Raw genomic sequence first — 22,500 nt, forward strand, 5'->3', positions numbered from 1 at the left:
GTTTTAACATCAGCTGGCTTGTTTTAATGCCACAGAAAATTATTTTAGCACAAGGTTTCATATAAGATGAATAAGAGATGCTAGTCATCCCTGTTATCTTAAAATACATATTTTTATTAAAACATTTTAATATATAAATATACTAACGATGCTCGCTATGAATAATAACGCGTTTCTTTAAATGCACGCGCACGCTATTTTAACGCGCCATGTTGAGTTTTAAAATAAATAAATAAATAAAAAAAAAAAACAGTATTTTAATTTTATTGGAATGGAAACACAATATTCTGTCCCACAAAAATACCTGTATAATCGGTCGTTTTTGTACGGCGTCAGATCCTCCTTTAATTCATTATAGGCCTCTTGTACCTTCTTGCAGAATTGCTTCATCTCGCTGAGTAACGGATTCTCAAAGCTGGAATAGTCGCTGTCCGTCCGGTCCATGTCTACTAATAATGGCGTTTAAAGATGTTTTGCAGCAGGTCTCTATTGAGTGAAATGCAACCGAAGGGCTTTAATTGTGCAGGTTAGAAGAGAACAGCTGAATGCGCTGTTGGTGACGAGTGTTCAGAGCCATGGACAGGGCTCATCGAGATCCAGTTCACTAGATAGGGCTCATTAAGATCAAGTACACTAGTGTGGTTCCGGAAGTAAAAATCCCATTCATTTATCCCATAGACGAATTGATTTTCAACGATAACTTATAAAATTGTAAAGACAGACCTACCATGAGCTCCATAGTTGTTCATTGATGGTCAATGCTTCCGTTGAAGCCATTCTTCTACGTTATCTCAACTTCACTGTTTAAAAATCGCGTTTGAAAGCGGAATTCTTAGTAAACAACTACATTACCCATGGTACAGCAGAGAAAGATCCACCAATCAGAGAGCCGCGGCCAACGAAACCCGCGAAAATAAACGTGCCTCAGAGCTCCCATGACGCACTGTGAATAATCGAGTCCCCCTTTATTCTTAAACTACTTGTATATTTGTACACATCGGGATATTTGCAATAAACGTAAAATCTAGTGTTTCTATGCTTTTAATCAACAACCTAAAATCAATAGTTTTATATAATCCCATTGTTTTTATTCAACGACATCATTCGCAATGCTTCATGGGATTGTAGTTCATTCTCTCCTGAAAGACCTTAAGTACACAGTACTTGTGAGTTTGTGATGTTGTGATTCACCTCAGAGCTGGCTGGTTTGGTTCACAGCGTACAACTCTTTCATAAAGGCTTTTATGAAAAGTCTATGGAAGAAATGAATGGAGAAAATACTTCCAGAACCCAGATGGCTGAAAAAGTGGACGGGCACTGTTGCACTCTATGACAAGGTGTCTGAAACGCTAAATGACGCCAAAGATCAGCAAATGACATGTGGTTCCATTTGACACAAGTCAATACATTAACTCAATAATTGAGAAGAGACAGTTCAACCTGTACACTTTATTGGGCTACACACTGACAAAGGACACAATTCAGCTTTTGAGGAACAACAAAACTGTTCATTACAGTACAATGCAAACCCTAGTGCATATAGGCTTCAAGTTAGATTGGCCTAACCCCAAAACCCCAGAGTCTGTTTAAAAAATAATAACAAAGAAAAAGGGGATATAGCAAAGCATGAGTTCCCCTAAATATACAGTAAAGAGCAAATAAACAGATGAAGACATTTCCAAAAAAGTCTTATCTTTGCACGCAATTGTCCTGCTAAGCAGTCGCATCAAAACCAAATGACATCATGGGAATTTCAGATACAGTATTTTAGACAGAATGGACACAAATCTTTGCAAACGTGAGCTCTAAAATATAAGTAGATGTGCGTCCAAAGCCAAACCCATGCTCAACTCCTCTGAAAACAAACTTGCTTTTAAAAAAGTCATACTCAATAGTAATAGAATTTACCCGGCATGCCATTGTACCGTTCAATACAAACATTCAGTTTTTCCTTCGTCTCCAACACACCTTTTTGACCTACGTATACCAAGCACATTTCATTTGTCAAATCATTAAACAACAAAGTCCACCCAAATCAATACATAGTAATGAGTCAACACACATCACATCAACAGCTTAACTGGGGTTAATGTTAGCAGAATATTTAAGTTAAAACTGTAACAGCCTCATTGGAGAAGATGTGTTGATCTGGTTTCAATTCTTTGTACAAAAACACACATGACAAAACCCTTCCAAAGTCACTTCACTACACACATAACAACAATCACCAACACACACCTTTCAAATTACATCGAAACCCATCACTGTCCCTTCCCCGTCCACAAACAAGTCATCCACATTATATACACAACATAAATTAAATGTTCACACTTACAGAAAGTGGATTAAATGTCATATGTCCTTCAACGTGAAAAAGTGGACTGCTGTCTTGAGAAATAAAACGGTAAAGAAAGCATTAGTCTTGACAATATTGCACAATAAACAAAGATATAATAAATAACACAGAGGATAAACCGTCTACTTTTTTTCTCAATTCAACATCTGGACAGTTTCCAGATGAGAGAAATCCTGGAAGGACCAAAACTAAGCTTTTTGTTTGGATCATCCTTTACAAGTGATATCAGACAGACACATATGCACATACACACAATGTATTTTATGCTGTATTGGTTCGCATCACAAATACTGTCTAACCCTTTCAAAAGAAAAAACAAGAAATGTAGTGACCATTAACTGCATGCCTATTAAAAGGCATGCCCAATTAAGTAGCAAACTGAGGCTTGCCTACTCATGCTGCCTTCATCACTTGGTTGTTTCATTGATATCAAATAAAACAGAGTACACCTCACTGCTGTTCCTCACAAAACTACTGAGTTTATATTCATACTACTAGACCTCATCTAACACCGCAATATTCTTAGCACTGATAAACTGTGTTACACAAACAAGTTATATTAAAAAAAATAAATGGTATGAAATGACACTGTTGAAACACGGTAGAAAAATATTTCCTGTTTGCACATCTTTAGGTGGACTAAATGTGGCTTGAGAGCCATTACACAATCACTTCACAGAAGCGTCAGCAGAGGGCAGTCACTTCATATCAGGAGGAAAACAAACAAACAGTGAGCTCCGATTTGCACATCCTAACTTCCTGTTTCTTAACATGAAGGAGATGCACAATCAGGAAGAGTTTACATAAAGGAAAAACATAAATCGATGAGACATGCGGGACAGTACAGATAAAAAAAATAGTGTGGATGAAAGAATAGTAAAAACATATTTGAGAGGAATTATTCACACAACTTAACATCTGAGGAGCTATACTGCTTGTGAATATAGCATTAATGGGTTCACTTTTAAGCTTATTCTGTTTTCTGTCTGCCAAAGCAAGTCCATCCTAACAGAAATACCTAGAGTATACAGCCACAGACTGGATATTCAGTCTTGCTTATTCTTCATAAAATGCATTTTATGACTGCAAGCCAAAAAGCATCCAATCAGATGCTAGCAATTATACTGCAATGGGAAAGTCCCTGGAAGTAAATTTAGATATGACCTCCTTAAAGTTTGACAAACACTAGTATCTTATGCAAAAATTATAATAATTTGTAATGGCGTATGTTTTACAGCAATTGATTTCTCTGCCCAGTAATACCTCTAACACTTGGAAATGTGTCAACTGCTTCCCAGATGAAGGTTTCAAGTATTAGACAGGGAATAAAAAACACACACACAAAAACAAAAACAAAACAGACAGCAAAGAAAGAAAGGGTATATTTAACTAAGATGTTCATGCTCTGCCAATCACTTGAGGCGCTGGGTGACATTAGCAAGTGCTACGGCAAAAGCTTGCACAGCTGAGAAGGGGTACTGAAAGTCCAAGATGTATGCATTTCCATCAATCCTTCCAAACTGCATCACCTAGACAGATAGAAGCAGGTTAAATGTTTTCAAATGTATACTAATGAATAACAAACAGCATCTAAAAGGTAGACATTGTGCATACCTGTCTCCCCTCAAGCTCAATCTGGAAGTTCTTTGCCGATTCCTGTGTAACTCTCCCTCCAAAATCCAGCTGGTAGACCTGAGTGGCTTCATTCCAAAGAGGCTGTTTGTTGGCCATGATGTAGACAAAACCCTGGTTGCCAAGGCCACGGTCATCTTTCTCATTAGCCTTTCGACATTTGATTTCATCCAGCTCGGAACCTCCGGCTCGTAAGTTCCTTTTTGCCTTCCAGCTTTTTTTACCACTCTGGCTCTGGTTCATCAGCTCATCTCCACTGATGAAGAGCTCCGGCTCACTCTCTGAGCTGTCCTGGAACTCGTTCGTTGTAGCCTTGCTTAGCTTTTTGGCTTTCAGCTGCTCTTTCTGGCCTTTGGGTTTCTTCTTGTCTCGTCCACCCAACCTTGGGCTGGAGATGAGGGAGTTGAAGTCGCCAAGTGCACGACCCTCTTTTTTGGACTTATTGCCTCCCTCTGTGATAGCTGGAACATTGGCTTCATCTGCTCTGCTGTTGTCCAACCGCTTTCGGTTCTTCTTGCCAAACCTGTCTGCTCTTTGGGGAACTGGGCTTTCATTCAGTGAAAGCACCTCCTGAAAGCCCTCCCCAGCCTCAGTGATGGCCTCTGGAGGACTGACCACACTCTGGTGGTCTGGTAGGGGTGACAGCAGAGGCGGTGATTGAGGGGGAGGAGAGAGAACAGGCTTATCTAACTTGTGGGAGACCTTTGGTGGAAGGGTCGGGGCAGGGCCTGAGGGGCTTGGCATGGGTGGACAGGGGTCGTAAGTACCCCATGGATGAAGAGGAATCTGAGTCACAGGGAGACTGGAACATGATGCTGGCCCAGGATACATTGGTGGGAGGGGGCAGCAAGCAAGGTTGGGCAAATTGGGTGGATAACCAGGTGGCAAGATTATTGCCTGGTCTTGCTGGGAAAAGGAAAGTGGAGCAACCACTTCTTTGGGCGAGGGGGGACGTGGAGATGCTTGTACTGACTGAAGGTGTGGGCCACTGTAGGCTGAACTTGATGGGTAGGGCAGAGCAATCTGATATGCTCCTGATGTTTGGAAAGTTGTGGCATTAGGACTTGTTGGAGATTTAGGGGAGAGGACAAATGGAAGCTGTGTAATGTCCAGATGCTGTGCTGGGCTAAGGATGAGTGAGGGAGGTTTGTGAGATGCAGGAGGTCCAGAGGTGGGCAAAGTCACTGTACGCTCCTGAGGAACCCAAATCTCTTCAGTGGCAGATGGATCCCATTGATACGGCGGTGGCCGTTTGACTGTCAAACTCGCTACCTCTGTATTAAGAGCCATTTGCCTCAGAGACCGATTCAGAGCCTCGTCCTCTGTAAAGGCAGAATTGATATAGTCAGCACTTTCCCCGTTTCCACCTCCATTAGTTACACCACTGCTGCCATCCATACTGAGGAAATTATAGGAGGACTGGTAAGGCAGAGGCGAGGCACTGTTAGAGTGCACTATAACAGTGCTGTGAGGTGCACCACCCCCACTTGTTGGGAAATCTTGCCTAATGATTGTACCACCAGCAATTCCGTTACTTCCACTACTAGTGGCCCCACCACTAATGCCACTGTTACTACTGCACTGACTGCATGTATAAAGAGCTGTTGGCCCTCTCTGCTGGTAGGAAGCAGACAAAGTATTGGCTTTGGCCTTGGAGGGGTGTGTCCTCTGGGGATCCAGCATCTGAGACACCTTCAGCGCAGCTTCTCGACTGTTCCGCCTCATGGTAGCATGAATCAGGCTGCTGTCGAGTCTCTGGCCAGGGCCCCGCCCTGCTGCAACCTGACTGGCTGTGTAAGGGTAAGGGGGTGGGTCCCCGCTGGGTATAGAGTACCTTGGCACAGTGAGACGGTTCAGTGTGGCTGAGGCATAGGGCAGCTGCACCTTCTTGCCCTCTGCAGTAGAGGAAGATGATGAGACCCTGAGGGTGGCAGAGCTTCCTGGGCCCTGCAGTGTGTAAACATTCTGGTTGCAAACAAGTCGTGTGCGGGGACGGCACACCTCCTCCACATTACCACTGCTGTCAAATGTGGTGATGCGTTCATAACCTAGCGGAGTGGGGTACTGAGCCGCCTGCACACCAGGTGGATACAAAGTTAGATCCCCTTTCTTTATACAAACTTCCCCTGAAGGTGGTATGCTAGAGCTTCCCCCTGCTACTCCAGAGGTGGAACTTGCAGACGAAGCAGTTGTGACTGCAGCTGCGGCAACTGCCACTGCAGCGGCGACTGTACCAGGGTAGGGAGGGGGAGGGTTCATTTTGCTTATCTCAAGGGGAGCAGTGAAAACTACTGCATCACCCTCAGCCAATTGTGTGGCAGAACGAGTAGTCTTAATCTTAAACAGGAGCTCATGCTCCCCTCGTTCTGTGCTGTTCTCTCCTGTAGGAGGAGGAACTGGTATTGCGTTCTGAATGACAGGGCATGATGGTTGACCTGAGGGCAAAAGTGGAACAGGGATTTGCATCTGATGCTGCTGTTGCAACTGCTGCTGCATTTGCTGGTGCTGTTGCTGTAGCTGTTGCTGCAGTTGCATTTGTAGTTGTTGCTGTTGGATTTGATGCTGAAGTTGCTGTTGCATTTGCTGTTGTTGCTGCATCTGTTGGATCTGCTGTTGCATGTGTTGCTGCTGCTGCTGCATCTGCTGATGCTGCAACATCTGTTGCTGATGAAGCTGGTATTGTTGAAGCTGTTGCTGTAGCTGTTGATGCTGCTGTTGTTGTTGATAATGTTGTTGCATCTGTTGTTGATGTTGATGTTGCTGCTGCTGTTGGGATTGCTGTTGCTGTTGTTGGGATGTTGGATGCTGGGCAACTAAAAGCCGTCCAACTTCCAAACCTCCAAAGTTCACCTGACCAGGACTAGAGTACCTGGCAGGAACAGTGTACTGTGCAGTGAGCACAGTGTCCTGTTGTCCTTGGTCAGCAACCCCAGGTGGCGCCACGGTTGATGTTGGATTGGACAACACATCCAACTGAACGTTTTGATTGGCTAGTAGGGACTGGACCAGGCCAATGCTTTGGGTTGGAGACATGGCTTGGGCAGGACTGTGTATGGGGGCAATTGGTATGTTGACAGTGCAAGGTGGGTTATCATCAGTGATTCCTGATGTTCCTGTGACAGTCAGATCATCCTCATCCTCACTGAAGACATTAGGACTAAACATAGGTAGGTTTATGTAATCCACAGAGATCTTCCGCACCTCAGGAAGGTAGATGGTCATCTGTCTGGGTTGGAGGTGAAGCAGACTTGTCTTGTATATAACTAGTGATAGAGGGGATATGGATGAAATTAGACAGAATGGTAAGTGGGTTATTAAAAAAAACTCTTGACCTTCTGAATACAGCCTCAGAACAGACATTGTAAGAATCCTGTGATTCATTTAATTGGAAAAAAAATGTATTACCTGCACCAAGATTTGTTGGCAAAAATGCTGTTAGTCCCACTATTTTGAACTTTGTTCCCCATATGTTGGACGTAACTTGCGCCAGATAATTGTGCTACAACGCAAGGAGACAAATCATAATCAGAAAGAAACAGATATCCTAATAACAGCAATGAACTACGTCGAAAGTAGTCTATAGAGAGATCTTTTTACAAATGTAGCTGTAACAATGCAGGTAGTACCTGGGTGATGTCATCTAGGGGGAACTCTCGCCGAGTCAGACTTGGAGAGCCGATGGAGGGTTTGCGAATGGGTAACCGTGGTGATCGGGATATTTCCTGTGTGGTGCGGGAGAGCTTGGGGGACTTACGGGGATCTATATTTATCCTGTTGGTAAAGGGACACACTAAGTCTCTACAGAGAAGGTAGCAAATGAAGAAGAGAGTTCAAGGCGAGTTTGTAATGGCATGCAGTCTAAAATTGCAAAAACTGTGGCTCCACTAGGCAAGCAAACAGCCTTACATAAAAGACATGATCTTACAAATTTATAACATGCAGAAAGAGACTCAAAAGTGTATCAGTACCTGGGAAGTTTGGGAGACTTGCTCCCTCTGGAAATCTTTGGCGATTTCTTTCCCACCCAATCATCATTCAGCTCAATGTCACTAGAATCTGAGCAATTGCAGCTGTCAAGCATGGAGGGAATGAAGCTGTTTCCATAAATTTCATCTGTGATATGGAAACAATTTGAGCAATGAGTAACAAGAACAACAAGATGTGTTTTAAATTTTTACCAACCATACAAAATTAACACATAAACATGCAGATTTAGTGTAGTTTCAAAACCCACCTGTTTTCCCATCGGTCTTTGGGTCCATGATGACAAATTCAGGGCGGAGTTTGCTAATCCTGCGGCCTTTCAGAATAGGGACAAGCCCTCCCAAATACTCAAGGTACAAGGTGTAGCACGGACCACCGACCTCAGGGTTGTCCTCAGTCCGCTTCATAGTGCAGTGCAGACGTTCATTACCTGATGTCGGGTAACTTACAAAGTCTCGCATGTTGTTGGGGTCTGGGATGGGGGGCTGGAGGAGAAAAGGCTGATATAAATAGAATATATTGCACAAACAATTTACTCAGAAACAAGGTTTTGCCAAGAAGATCCAGTAAAATAGAAGGGATCTGTAGGATGTTATGGGCAGAAGAATGACTTGAATCCAGGATGTAAACTGATATTTTCTTCCAGATTATAAAAACTTGACAAAGGGACCCTCATCCACCCTGAAATTCCTCAATGTCATCAATTTAAAGACTCTGCTAAGATGGTGCCTTAAAGTCTTAAATCAACCTTGTGTAAGAATGCACATCTGTTTAATCTCAACTATCATCTGAACAACAGAAACGTTCCAGGATAGCACATAACCTTCCTTCAGACCCCTCCTCACTCATGTTATTAATCAGCAAATACCCCCACACTTAATGGTCATCACATGACATGGCCATCTTGACCATCTGCAAGAGACTCTCCCAAGAAACCCTCAGGATTGCAATGGAAAGCATAGAATCCTAGACTAAGTCTTCTTTGTTCTTGGACCAGTTTTCAACACTTAAAATTAAAACTCATAGGAGACCACGACACATCGTGATCATTTTCCTGCAAACAGCAGCTAAACATATATGAACTTTAACACTATCAAAAGACGCCATTGTATCATCATTCTACACTGCACAATGCACAGTCTATTTTTGATAGTAAAAGTGTATCTTACGCAAATTTATTATAGCCTGATGTAAACTTTAAAATATGTGTAGTGACTTTTAAAACTGAGAAATTGGTGATTATGAATTTTAATCTTGTATTATCCATGTTGAAACAGTTAACTATTTTTCAGAGCAAATGTATCGTGTCTGGTATGTAAGAGTTTGCCTTTACATGAGGAAAGCAAAGGGTGAATTCATTTTGTTGTTATCATTTGTTTTAAGATATAAAATGTATGATTAAAACGTACTTTTTCGAGCTGGAATTTTAAGAGGCCTTTACACAAAGGATTGTAAATCAACTTTGAAAAAGGAGGGAAAGAGGTGATCATGTGGCATTGTAAAGACACTTCTGATTGGCTCAAGACACCTTTGGATTGCAGCGAACCTCAACTTAACAAAACCTCTCCTCCTAGGACAAACTCTCTCTTCTCTTGGCTCTCGCTGTTCTCTTAGCCCTTCTTTGGCTGGCTTCGCTTTGGCGCCCCTCTGCCAGGTTTCACACAATGTAGAGTTCAGGAAAGCTCGGAACGCAAAGTTATGGGGAGCTCTTCTCTGCACTACAACTTCCACACATGATGGGGAGTTGCAAGTCTTCCTTGTGGGAGGCCTCGCTTCAAAGCCCCATCTGATCATTCCAGCACTGAACTATCCGGCATCCACGATCTTAACAGAGATCCAAAAACATCGAAGGAGAACAACTAGAACTTTCTAAGGACCCAGCCAAAGAACCAAAGCAACGCAACGAAATGCAAGTGCACCTCCAGACATTTGCTAGAAAGTGCTGGTGTTTTATTTAAATACTTTGGGTAACCCAATTGCAAATCGAGGTATACTAAATTAAGTATCGATGGTTCAGGTTATGATCTATAGACCCCATAAAGTTCTCTGTTACAGATAATTTCCATTCACCTTCTGTTACAGCTCACTCACCAACCTGTTTTATGTTTGTCTATGTGTGTTAATTAGTTTAATGTTGTAGAATAGAAATAAAGTCTTTCTTGTATTCAAAGAGGATTTGACTGGTGTATTTTGATTAAATAATCTAGTCAATTAATTCTTAAAAGATCTGCGCTTCATGGGGCCTGGGTAGCTCAGTGGTAAAATACGCTGGCTACCACCCCTGGAGTTTGCTAGTTTGAATCCCAGGGCATGCTGAGTGACTCCAGCCAGGTCTCCTAAGCAACCAAATTGGCCCGGTTGCTAGGGAGGGTAGAGTCACATGGGGTAACCTCCTTGTGGTCGCTATAATGTGGTTTGTTCTCGGTGGGGCGCATGGTGAATTGAGCGTGGTTGCCGCGGTGGATGGTGTGAAGCCTCCACACGCGCTATGTCTCCGTGGCAACGCGCTCAACAAGCCACGTGATAAGATGCGCGGGTTGACGGTCTCAGACGCGGAGGCAACTGGGATTCGTCCTCCGCCACCCGGACTGAGGCGAATCACTATGCGACCACGAGGACTTAGAGCGCATTGGGAATTGGGCATTCCAAATTGGGAGAAAAAGGGGACAAATCCAAAAAAAAAAAAAAAAAAAAAAAAAGATCTGCGCTTCATGCCCGAGCAATATTTAAACATATCTGTGATATTCTTTTCAATGGCCATGAGAATAGTGTTACTTTAAGAGTTAACAGATGTGTCATATCAACTCAGCGTGGCCGAGTGATCAGACATTCACCTTAATTCTTTCAATATTCCCTGAATTAATCCATAATTCCTTTCTTGAGCTAAAATTCCTTACAGATAAATTGTGAGCAGATACAACAAGCCAGTTGTATTACATATTTAATGGTGGAGAATTCTTATTAATATTTCTAATCTGATCATTTATCCTGCATATAATGGTAGTCGAATGCGGCCAAGATTCTTAAACTAATTTACATATAAAATCCTACATATTATTGGTGGATAAATGCGGGCATGTTTAAACCTGCCCATTACATTTAGCGTTCCATTACACAATTCTTACATATTATTGATGATGAATGCTGGCAGTTGTAAATATACCCTACCACAAAGTCGCTAATTTCCTACAGATCTGTAGTCCTTTACCTTAATGGTCGGAGTAAAGGCAGAGGACACGCATGTGCTTAGCCGAGAAGGCATGTTGAGCTTGGCCACATCCTTCTCCTCATGAACTGCACTGGCGATGACGTGCTGACACAGCAGCTGCAGACTGGCCACCCTGTGTTCCACCCGAACCACATACAGCGCTGGGCCACAAGCGAGGAAAAGACGAGAATCCCGATGGCCCCAGCACAGCGACCGGATTGGTCTCTGAATACAGACAAACCCCATACATATTGCTAACAAATTTGTATTTATATACAAACAGTCCATCAAATGTGTCCATACACTCACCTGAGCAGGTGTTTCCAGCGAGTAAATGTGTTCACCACAGACATTGTAAAACTTAACAATTGCATTTCGGGTTGCTTGAGCAACCGCAGGGTCAGGGGTCACCCCAAGTCTCTCCATCCCAGCAACTGCCAGCAGGTCACCCTGAGAGCACCACTGCACGACCACATCTGACATAAACACACATACACAGCATGTTACATTTGCATGTAGAAAAGCCCAGACAATGGACAGTAAATGTGGTTGCACAAAACAATATTATTACATTACAGATCAACACAGTGAAATCACAAAGTGAATAGCACCTTTTCACAAAGGCATCAGTAACATAATAACGAATAGCAATAATCATTCATGCATCTATAACTGGCATCAGTGTATTGATTCAAATATTGATTAGTGTACAACCTCTGAAAGTCTAATAACAGGGAAAGTCTTTATGCAGGGAAGTTCATTTGCATTTTTAATGCCTATAAAGGCTTTCAATAATACACACTTACAAATCACAAACACACTCATGCATCACCTTTAAGGCCAGTGCGTATTAATGTCGGGGAGAGGTCATCATAGTTGCTCATCAGACTGATGTCTCCAGATGTGAAACAGACGGTCAACAGCAGCTTCAGACTTTGCACTAGAAAAATACACCAAAAACAAAAGTACTTAATCATTTAACCCTTTAAAATAACTGTAAAAAATACTAATAACTACAGTCTTGACCAACACAAAATAGGTATCGTTTGAAAGTTTAGAAGCTCTACTTTCCAATGCATGTAGACATTGACCTAAACTGAACAAGTGCTTTGAAATTTGCAGACAAATCAGAAGTGTTCAGTTTTGATCATTTATAAAAAATTTAAAAAATACAATTGCACTGTACATATTATTGTAATCAGTAAAAACATCAATCTGATCAAATAGTCATGTGTCATATGTTGTTGGAAAGCTCTCAAAGAGTAGAATACAACCAGGCAAAAATATAATGAGTAATAGCTAAGTATATATCTTTGACATTTGTTTCATACTGTATGAACAGGTGTTGCTTATATGCAGCGTTTAGCTTATAACTTCACGGAAAATAAACAGAACATAAAATATCATACCATTATTTAAAGGAGGCGATTACCTTTCAAAATTCATAGATACATTGGATAATCCACACAAAGCACAATGTGCACACAGCATCTGGCTATCTGGCTGAAGACACGTTAGCTTTCCTGGATCAGTTGACGCCATTAGAAATGATGTAGCATCATGGAACACTAAACTAGTCGGATTGGTTTCAGATTGGTGCAAAAAGTCATCCATATTTAGGCAGAGGGACATGTGATTGATGACTGTTACATATGGCCACCAAGTCCATGACTCAATGATGACTCAAATGCCACAGAATGAAACTCATTCTGTGAAATCTCATTACTAAAATCATGTCTGCATGCTATGCAAACCTTTAGTCATTGTTGTGTTTGCATGTGTAATTAGTTCTTATGGACAATTATTATGTTTTATTTGTTTGGAGAGGCTTTTGGGCACTTGGAGATGTTTTTGGATGCTAGGATAAATTATTTTTATAATGCTCGAACTTTTGATTGCTTTGTCGTATCAACATAAACTTTTCTCAGATACAGTTGACATGATTGGGAACAAAACAAAAGCAGTTTTTTCAGAGCCACCTTATTTACACCCAGAGATATATATAATCTCAAATCTGAAGTTTTTTTGTGATTTATCAGCAGTTTCTTAAGCCAAGAATCTAAAAATGTATCATAATCTATATCATTAAAATATTTGAAGTGTTCTTTACAATGATACCAAACACTTGACCCTCCTTGTTTTATTTTTGTAGCATTATAAGCCTTTAATTTGGAGTAAACAGGGTTAAGATTCTTTTAATGTATCTGTTTATTTATTTTTGAGGATTTTTCCTCTTTTTCTCCCAATTTGGCATGCCCAATTTCCAATGTGCTTTTAAGTCCTCGTGGTGGCGTAGTGATTCGCCTCAGTCCGGGTGGCGGAGGATGAATCTCATTTGCCTCCGCGTCTGAGACAGTCAACCATGTTACCACGGAGACACAGCGCGTGTGGAGGCTTCATGCCACCCACCGCGGCATCCATGCACAACTCACCACGCGCCCCACCAAGAACGAACCACATTATAGCGACCACGAGGAGGTTACCCCATGTGACTCTACCCTCCCTAGCAACCGGGCCAATTTGGTTGCTTAGGAGACCTGGCTGGAGTCACTCAGCACGCTCTGGGATTCGAACTAGCGAACTCCAGGGGTGGTAGCCAGCGTATTTTACCACTGAGCTACCCAGCACCCCCGCCCCCATGTATCTGTTTATTAATCTTGGAACCAGTTTCTATGACTGCACTTTAACAACCCCAACAAAAAACAAAATCAATATGAATTCTGAAGAAGGTCATAAAAGTAGATGGTTTTGATGTTTGTTTGTTTTTTTATGGACAAAGACACAGGAAAAAGGGGTGCGGGTGCTTTCACACTATCACTTTAGGTACGAAGCTAAAACCTCACTTAGTTGTTTGGTGTGAAATCTGTTAACTGAACTTGTGCACGTGCCAATCGCGCATTACCTTGCGGAGGTGTGTAATCATCCGAGTCGGTGTCGCTCTCGCTGCTGTCCTCCACCAGAAAGCTGGGATAGTTCCAGGCCATGCTGATGATACCCTCCGCCTCATGGAGCAGAATATGAGCTAACATCCGCCCGTGACAGTCCATGACAATCACTTGACCATCTGCTGTGCCAAACAACACCTGAACGACAAAACAAACCACACAATTCAATAAACGTAAGGTACTCAGCACTTTGCAGCATCTAAACTGATCTCAAGATAAAAACAACAGGATGGGAGCAGGTGTGTTACCTGCTGGTCATCAGGGGTCCATATCCCACAGGTGATCTGACTCTCCAGGTTGATTTCCGAGGACCAGTGGCGCTGCCCGCTCACAGACCCCACCAACACGAAACCATCACGGTATGAGATCAGAGCCTGAGTCCCATCATGAGACCACGTGAAGTCACTCACCTGCACAGGTAGGATACATTAAGCACTCGTCAACACGGTCCTATCATGGCTGAGAACAGACATAAACGGGACCTTCTCACATTCTCTTGACTGTACCTGAGCTCCTCGGTCATTGACCAGCTCTACAGACCAGCGGCCCTCATACTGGATCCAAACGAAGATCCCACCATCTGTGTCACACGTTGCAAGCTTCTGGAAGGGCTCATTCCACCTCACTAACACCACCTGCAAAAGCAATACATACAGAAATACATCTTGATACCACAGGCATGAATGTGTGGTTGCATCTAGCTAAATTCATTAATAAACCTTCAATATTATTTGGTGAATCAATCAATATTAGCCGAAAGCATGCACAGATGCACTCTTCAAAAAACATTTGGGCCCCTTTGGAAGAAGTTCATGGAGTAATAAAAAGGATTTTAATCATACTGACTACTTTTAAGGTACTACTGTCCTTTGTGAAGCCTGAAAGTCACTTGTGAAGATATGATTTCATTGTATGGAAAAGAGCAGGGGACCTCAGGCACAAACTCATGGGTCTATATTAAGAGGAGAGATCAGAGCTGTTGCACTCGTAAGGACAGTTAAGCATCAGTCAGTGACGCAGAGGTTTGAAGGATCAAGCATCATAACAAGATCCAAATGCTGCGATTACAGCAAGTGCTTAAGGAAACTTAACGCCACAGAAAGAACTGTTGATCACCTTTATTTTCACTCCCCAGTCTCTAAAAATATTAAGAGGCACGTGTAACACCTTAATAACATGTTGAATCCAAAACGGCATCCACCAAACACACTTGTGGCAATACTTTTGAAACAGTATTTAAACGTTTATAGATTGGTGCATTCACTTCCATTGTAAGGGTCTCACTGTAACCCAGATTTGAGCTTGTTTTAAAGAAAAGGAGCGACGAGTCAATTTATTTTTGTGGTAATCAACAATATAATAACTTCCAGTAAATAGAGTTTTCATTGACTGAAGCCAGTGATTTGAAATCAACAGTACTGCTCTGCCACAAGCATAAAGACTTACAGTCTAGTAAGAGTCTAAATGAAATGGATTCTCCTAACCTCAGACGTGACCCAAGTATCCGGTTACATAAGGACTGAGCAAAGAGAACATGACATCAAACAACGAGATCTCAAAACACACCCCTATATAGCAACAGACAACATGCAACTAGATTTTTACATTTTCTCAAGTAAATCCAGGTGGTGCTTGCCCTTGCAAAACTCACTGCCATGAGGCTGTGGTGTTGTGCATGGTTGCCAGGGTGTTGCTAGGGTGGTCTCTATACCGATATATCAGTTTTACCAATTATTCTGTGCCAATAATTACTTTTTGGAAGTATCGGTTATCAGAAAAATATCTGTGCCGAGAGTTACTTTTTGGAAGTATCAGTTATCAGAAAAATATCTGTCCCGATAGTTACTTTTTGGAAGTATCGGTTAGCAGAAAAATATCTGTGCCGATAGTTACTTTTTGGAAGTATCGGTTAGCAGAAAAATATCTGTCCCGATAGTTACTTTTTGGAAGTATCGGTTATCAGAAAAATATCTGTGCCGATAGATACTTTTTGGAAGTATCGGTTAGCAGAAAAATATCTGTGCCGATAGTTATTTTTTGAAAGTATCGGTTAGCAGAAAAATATCTGTGCCGATAGTTACTTTTTGGAAATATCGGTGTGGCAGGGTGGAGGGCGGGGCCGGGTCGTGATTCCGCACACCCGGCCCCTAATTGGGCTGATTAGCCCGAGAGTGATAAAGGCCGACTGGAGACGGCAGTGCGGCAGAGAGAGAGAGTTGTGTCGGCACCTGTGTGTGTGTTTGTGCTTTTGTTTTAGTTAATCATTAAATATTATTTATATTATCAAGCCGGTTCTTGCCTCCTCCTTTCCCTCAATCCCTTTACAGTCGGTTATCGAAAAAAAAAAAAAAGCGGTGCCTATAGTTGCCGAGAGTATTTTTCCCCCCTCCGTGTTCCTCTGTGGTCGGTGCTGGAAAATCTTGGTTCTACAGTAAAACAGAGGCCTCTAGATGTGAAATAAAAACAATCACTGACACCTCATAGGGATTTGCTAAATCTATCATCAGTAGCCGCTATCGGGCCAAATGAGGGCATGCTAGTGTGTGCCAGGGCCAGTTGTGTTCTCATTGTCACTTTCGGGGCTTCATCATGCCGGCTCGGGGCTTCCTTGAGGCCAGTGGCCTTTGGCCCACCGATTATCCTTGGGCCAAAAAAGGCTGACTGGGGATTGAGGAGGGGGTCAATGTCAAAGATCATGGACAGTATGCTGGGACCACTCAGGATACCATGGCAGTTACAGTGAGTTGTCAACGCTAACATATCTTGCTAGCTAGCTAATGTTTACAAACGATACACATGTTTACAAACTCAATATTCTAGATAACATGACACCTCAGCTTGAGCTTCCCTCTTGCTTGAGAAATTGGTGGGGTGTGTGAGGTTAGCACCAGAGCGGCATATTAAGGGCGGGTTTTAGGGCAACGCTGCAGGGCTATTGGCCCGATGGTGGGAATGCAAATCGATTTTGGTCTTGCGGCTCGAGGCTATTGGCCCCGGCTGGCCAGTTGATAGCTCTGGCTCGCACTGGCCCGATAGTTGAAAAGCAGCTATTGTGTATCCAACTATACATCTTGTGAATAATATTTAACCTTATTCCACATTAAACCTTATCTGATGGAATAAGTATTTACAAAACCCTTCATCAGTAATCTGGTGAATATATTGGCTATAAAAAGCTCAATTTGGTAAATACTTATTACATATGGAGCACTGTTAGAGAGCCAAGTCTCTGTCATTTCAAAATAAGAGTCCACGGTGTATTTTGGGCTTGTTTATAGTTAAAAGTCCAGCGATATTCACCATATTTTCATTTTTTTTTTTTCTGGTTAGTATTGGGATTTTAGTAGCACAATAACCAAACTACATCTGGGATTTTATTTATTTTGGACTCTTGTTAGCTTTATGTCTGTGACATTTTTTAACATTCTATAAATAAATTTTAAAAACCGATTAATCGGTTATCTGCCTTTTCTACCACCTTAGTTATCGGTCAACCTCTAGTCTCTATAATTTTCTGGTCTCTAGAAAAAACTCAGTTCCTTTCATGTAAATCTATGGGATTTTACACCCGCTTCATCGTCTTCCAGGTGAAAAGCGCTACACTGTTTAACGTTTAGAAAAGTAATGGCTAGAGATCAACCGATAGTGGATTGCCGATACCGATAACTAAGATGGTGGGAAAGGCCAATTAATCGGTGGATAGTTTTTTTAAAACGATTTATAGATTGTCAAAAAACTATGGTGGGCAAAGGCAAAAGAGTCCAAAATGATAAAATCCCAGATGCAGTCATATTTGTTCAACCAAAATCCCCGAAATAATCAGAAAAACGATTTGGTGCATAGCGCTGGACTTTAAGTATAAACAAGCCCTAAACACACCAGGGACTCTTATTCTGAAATGACAAAATTATGAAAAAAACGACTGGAAACTATTGGCATAGATTTTTGCCGATAACTAATAGTTTCAAAAATCAACTATCGGCACCGATTAATTGGTTAACCGATATATCGGTCTATCTCTAGTAACAGCACACATTTTAAGGGTAACATTCACATCACGTGTGATTAATGAAGTACCAATCTATCCTTCTATACTCTACATATACCATATTTACATAGAATAACTTCACAAAATGTTAACAGGCAATCAGTAACATTGCTTTGTGTGCTCAATATGGGCTTGCCACCAAAAGTAGGTAACATTTCTTTCCACCCAAACTTCTATTTTAAGCACCATGTGGCCTGAGAGAGACAGATAATGTATGAAGAGAGAATAAGAACAGGAGCAGCGCTCTGAAGCTTCTTTATATCAGATGAAGAGACGCTTTTAAGATGCAACAAGGTTAAGAATCTCAACAGAGAACAGATTATACCGGGTTTATTTTTATCTGCTTCTATTTTCTGCTCTCTTCATTTCTAACGGACTTGATGTGAACGCTCTCAGGAAAGGGAATAATAAACCAGACAAACACTGACACATGAGGAGAGATCAGACTGTAATAAAACATATGGACCACTATGAACTCTCACTAAAGTTCCTCACATGCAGATGAGAGATGGTAACTGCTGATGAGGATGTGTCCTCATAACTCATAAAATGACATATCTCATTAACCAGCGTCACCAGCCGACTATCAGGAGGGGATATAATACAGCTGTGCATGATAGATTTAACACCCCAGTGCACTTCTGGCCATTCAACTACTCAACTTCAATAATATAACCACATGAGCCACAACATAAATGCATTTCATGACAGATTATATTTATGTTGAGGAGAACCAATTTTTTTTTCGTTTTATTTCTGCTTCTTGACACAATACATAAATAATTAGGGATGCACCGATATATCGGCCACCAATATTTATCGGCCGGTTATTATTATTATATATTATTTCTGTATATAATCTAAAGAAACACCAACGAAAATAAATGAAATGTTTCAAAAGTATAGACACTGTGATCAAATCACTTACTAACCGCATCTGTGTAAAGTTATAGACAATTTTACAACTTCGTTGCCATGACGATGTAATGTCAAAAAAACCCTAAAATTACTGTAAAAATGATTATTTAAACAACTTTACAGCTCAGATAATACACGAGTTTTAACAGAAGAATTAATGTAAATGCTTTTATAAAATTATAAGCTTCACATTTCTGACTTGAAACCCTCCAAAAATTGGCCCCATTGACTTCCATTGTAAGTGTCTCACTGGAACCTCCATTTTTGCTTCTTATTTATTAAAGAAAATGAGGGACGAGTCGATTATTTTTGTGGTCATCAACATTATACCACAAATGCTGTCGATTACGGCTGTCACGATTATTAAATTTGGCTGATGATTAATTGTCAAGAAAATAATTGCGATTATGACGATTAATTGTCTCGTTAAGGGCTTTCACGATTAATTGCCATATAAATTATATTTCTTAAGGTGTGCATTTTTTCTGCATTTGTCCTTCATACACCTTAAGACATCATTTTTACATATTTAACTTCAAATATATAAATCAAATAATAAAATAGGGTATATAATGACACGAAAAATAATGTTTTAAATAAAAATATTCTGAAATACTTAAAATATGTCTCTCTTTTTGGTCAACTTTATTTTTGGTCAATTTTACATTTACACGGTTGTTTTTTGAACATATATTTTACATGACATTTTTATAAAATAATAAAAAATATATACAACTACATTTATATAATATTTTATCATATTATGCAATAGTAAAATATTTCGGTCATAAATTCTTCACTTTTACACGTTATTTTAATGCTCTGATTAAACCCAGGAGCCCTTATTTGTCATGAAGCAAAACCTTTGAGATTTCGTTTCATCAGTCTACAGAAAAAGAGTAAGCGTGCGTCGTCTCCACTGTTTCACTGTGTGTATATGAACCAGGAATATTTGCCATTACATGATAACTGTAAAACTGTGCTTTGCATTCACTATCAAAGTTTATATTTGTTCGTTTATATTTTCGCGTGAGTTTGGCACATGCCTCTGCTGACACCGTGCGCATCCGTGCCGTTCGTGGTATTTATAAAGAATATTCGCTTAAAATTGCCTTATTTGGGCATTAAAATGTGACTGGTATTAGAATGCCCAATAATCAGACAATTATTTTTTTATTTATTTTAATTTTATTTTTTTATTTTCCCCCTTTTGGAATGCCCAATTCCCAATGCGCTCTAAGTCCTCGTGGTGGCGAAGTGACTCGCCTCAATCCAGGTGGCGGAGGACGAATCTCAGTTGCCTCCGCGTCTGAGACCGTCAATCCGCGCATCTTACACGTGGCTTGTTGAGCGCGTTACCATGGAGACGTAGCACGTGGCACGTGGAGGCTCACGCTATTCACAACACACCACACGCCCCACTGAGAGCGAACCACATTATAGCAACCACGAGGAGGTTACCCCATGTGACTCAACTCTCCCTAGCAACCGGGCCAATTTGGTTGCTTAGGAGACCTGGCTGGAGTTACTCAGCACACCCTGGATTCGAACTAGCGACACCAGGAGTGGTAGCCAGCGTCTTTACCACTGAGCTACTCAGACCCCCCGATCAGACGATTATTTAATAATCGCAACAGGCCTACTGTCGATCGAGCTTAATTTGTTTTGAACCTGGAATATTCCTTTTTTTTGGGGGGGGGGGGGGGGATTTTTCCCCTTTTTCTCCCAATTTGGAATGCCCAATTCCCAATGCGCTCTAAGTCCTCGTGGTCGCATAGTGATTCGCCTCAGTCCGGGTGGCGGAGGACGAATCCCAGTTGCCTCTGCATCTGAGACAGTCAACCCGCGCATCTTATCACGTGGGTTGTTGAGCGCGTTGCCACGGAGACATAGCGCGTGTGGAGGCTTCACGCCATCCACCGCGGCAACCACGCTCAACTCACCACACGCCCCACCGAGAACAAACCACATTATAGCGACCACGAGGAGGTTACCGCATGTGACTCTACCCTCCCTAGCAACCGGGCCAATTTGGTTGCTTAGGAGACCTGGCTGGAGTCACTCAGCACGCCCTGGGATTCGAACTAGCGAACTAGTGAACTCCAGGGGTGGTAGCCAGCGTATTTTACCACTGAGCAACCCAGGCCCGACGAACCTGGAATATTCCTTTAAAATTTTGGCCTGGCATGTGTTCAACAGATCCACGTTCATGGGAAATTATTTATTGCTTTTGCACCTCTTTGTACATTTTTTAAAACATAATTCCTAAGCAAAACAATGGCCAAAATGTGTAATATCGGTGTATCCCTATAAACAATCATTAGACTACAAAAATAGCATATGGATTATGAATATTTATGATTTAAGCCATTATATTTAGACAAAGTTAATAGTCTTTTTTCCTGGGCAACGTCTAACTGTTAAGCTTAAATGTTTTAAAGCTCTTTAGAAGTCTTGAGAATGAATGGCTGTATAAAAAGTACAAATGTGTGTTAATGTTTAATGTAAAAAGGGCAATTTAAGAAGCTAACAACAACGAGTGATCACTTATAAGCGAACAGGTGACCCTTTTTACCTGTTAATGTGTAAGCATTGTGGCATGCTATTCTTATCAGTAGACCTCGATAATGAAAAAGCAATAAGTGATTAAGAATGGTGTGAATTTACTGTAAAAATGTCATCTATTTCTCTATTTTATAAATTCAATGAAATCAGTGTCTGATTTGGAGGCTTCAGTTGCATCACACCACCTCATGTTTCACTGTCAGGACTGAAGGATGCTTGTTATATATAGTATTTTTAATTTCTCACCTCACTATTGTGTCCTCTCAGGTTGAAGTTGATGCGTTGTGGGGTGGTTCTGTCTCTCCGGCAGTGGCTGGAGGTGAACGTCACCCCTACGACCCCTCTGCCGTTCCCCGTGGCCAGCCACCCCTCCTCATAGTATCGCTTCCTGCAGACGGGCTTCTCCTTCTCGCTCCTGGGCACTCGACCCTTCCACGACAGGCACAGGATGTTGGAGTCACTGCACAGGACGGGACCATGTTCCACCGCCGCAAACATACCTGCCTGGAGCTCCACGAATGATTTAACGTAAATCCACACAGTCACCCTGCTCACCGGTGGGTCCTTGGGGTCCTGGTGATAGCGGCTGCCAGTTCAGGACCACTTTCAGCGCAAATGCTTTCGCAGAACTGCATGAAACTTCTAAACAAGGCACATGAATTATGTCACGCAGACAAACGTAAACACAACACCTGTAAGGGGTAAAAAAATAAATAAAATGAACAGTCACGGAAACCTTTGTCTATGTTCAAAACGTATCCTCATGACATCATCAGGTGCCCGGTTCACTGTGACGTCACCGCCGGACGGAACGCTCCACTCCGCGTGCTCATCGCTGCAGCGC

At 41.7% G+C, this 22,500-nt stretch overlaps 2 protein-coding genes across 4 annotated transcripts in view; both read right to left on the bottom strand.

Annotated features, from left to right (window-relative positions):
• LOC127435194 (transmembrane protein 181-like) overlaps window positions 1-574 on the bottom strand; it is a 23,188-nt gene extending 22,614 nt beyond the window's left edge. For both annotated transcript variants that reach the window (XM_051688464.1, XM_051688462.1), the window contains exon 1: window positions 305-574. In XM_051688464.1, the coding sequence (XP_051544424.1) occupies window positions 305-444 (140 nt within the window). In that variant the 5' untranslated portion in view covers window positions 445-574. The remainder of the gene's footprint in view (window positions 1-304) is intronic.
• Window positions 575-1,439: 865 nt separating this feature from the next.
• The window catches only part of LOC127435164 (tubby-related protein 4-like), a 21,618-nt gene continuing 557 nt past the window's right edge, over window positions 1,440-22,500 (bottom strand). Inside the window, exons 2-15 of one of the 2 annotated variants that reach the window (XM_051688396.1) lie at window positions 22,393-22,500; window positions 21,903-22,298; window positions 14,632-14,760; window positions 14,374-14,535; window positions 14,083-14,263; window positions 12,013-12,120; window positions 11,490-11,656; window positions 11,181-11,405; window positions 8,223-8,457; window positions 7,957-8,101; window positions 7,615-7,786; window positions 7,394-7,487; window positions 3,971-7,251; window positions 1,440-3,885 (exon numbers count right to left, since the gene is read on the bottom strand). The exon at window positions 22,393-22,500 is cut by the window's right edge and continues 107 nt beyond it. In XM_051688396.1, the coding sequence (XP_051544356.1) occupies window positions 3,769-3,885; window positions 3,971-7,251; window positions 7,394-7,487; window positions 7,615-7,786; window positions 7,957-8,101; window positions 8,223-8,457; window positions 11,181-11,405; window positions 11,490-11,656; window positions 12,013-12,120; window positions 14,083-14,263; window positions 14,374-14,535; window positions 14,632-14,760; window positions 21,903-22,154 (5,268 nt within the window). In that variant the 5' untranslated portion in view covers window positions 22,155-22,298; window positions 22,393-22,500 and the 3' untranslated portion in view covers window positions 1,440-3,768. Of the gene's footprint in view, window positions 3,886-3,970; window positions 7,252-7,393; window positions 7,488-7,614; window positions 7,787-7,956; window positions 8,102-8,222; window positions 8,458-11,180; window positions 11,406-11,489; window positions 11,657-12,012; window positions 12,121-14,082; window positions 14,264-14,373; window positions 14,536-14,631; window positions 14,761-21,902 lie in introns of both variants that reach the window. The other variant, XM_051688397.1, reaches the window with a different exon arrangement.

The sequence above is a fragment of the Myxocyprinus asiaticus genome, chromosome 45, assembly GCF_019703515.2.
Source record: "Myxocyprinus asiaticus isolate MX2 ecotype Aquarium Trade chromosome 45, UBuf_Myxa_2, whole genome shotgun sequence".
NCBI classification, from domain to species: Eukaryota; Metazoa; Chordata; class Actinopteri; order Cypriniformes; family Catostomidae; genus Myxocyprinus; species Myxocyprinus asiaticus.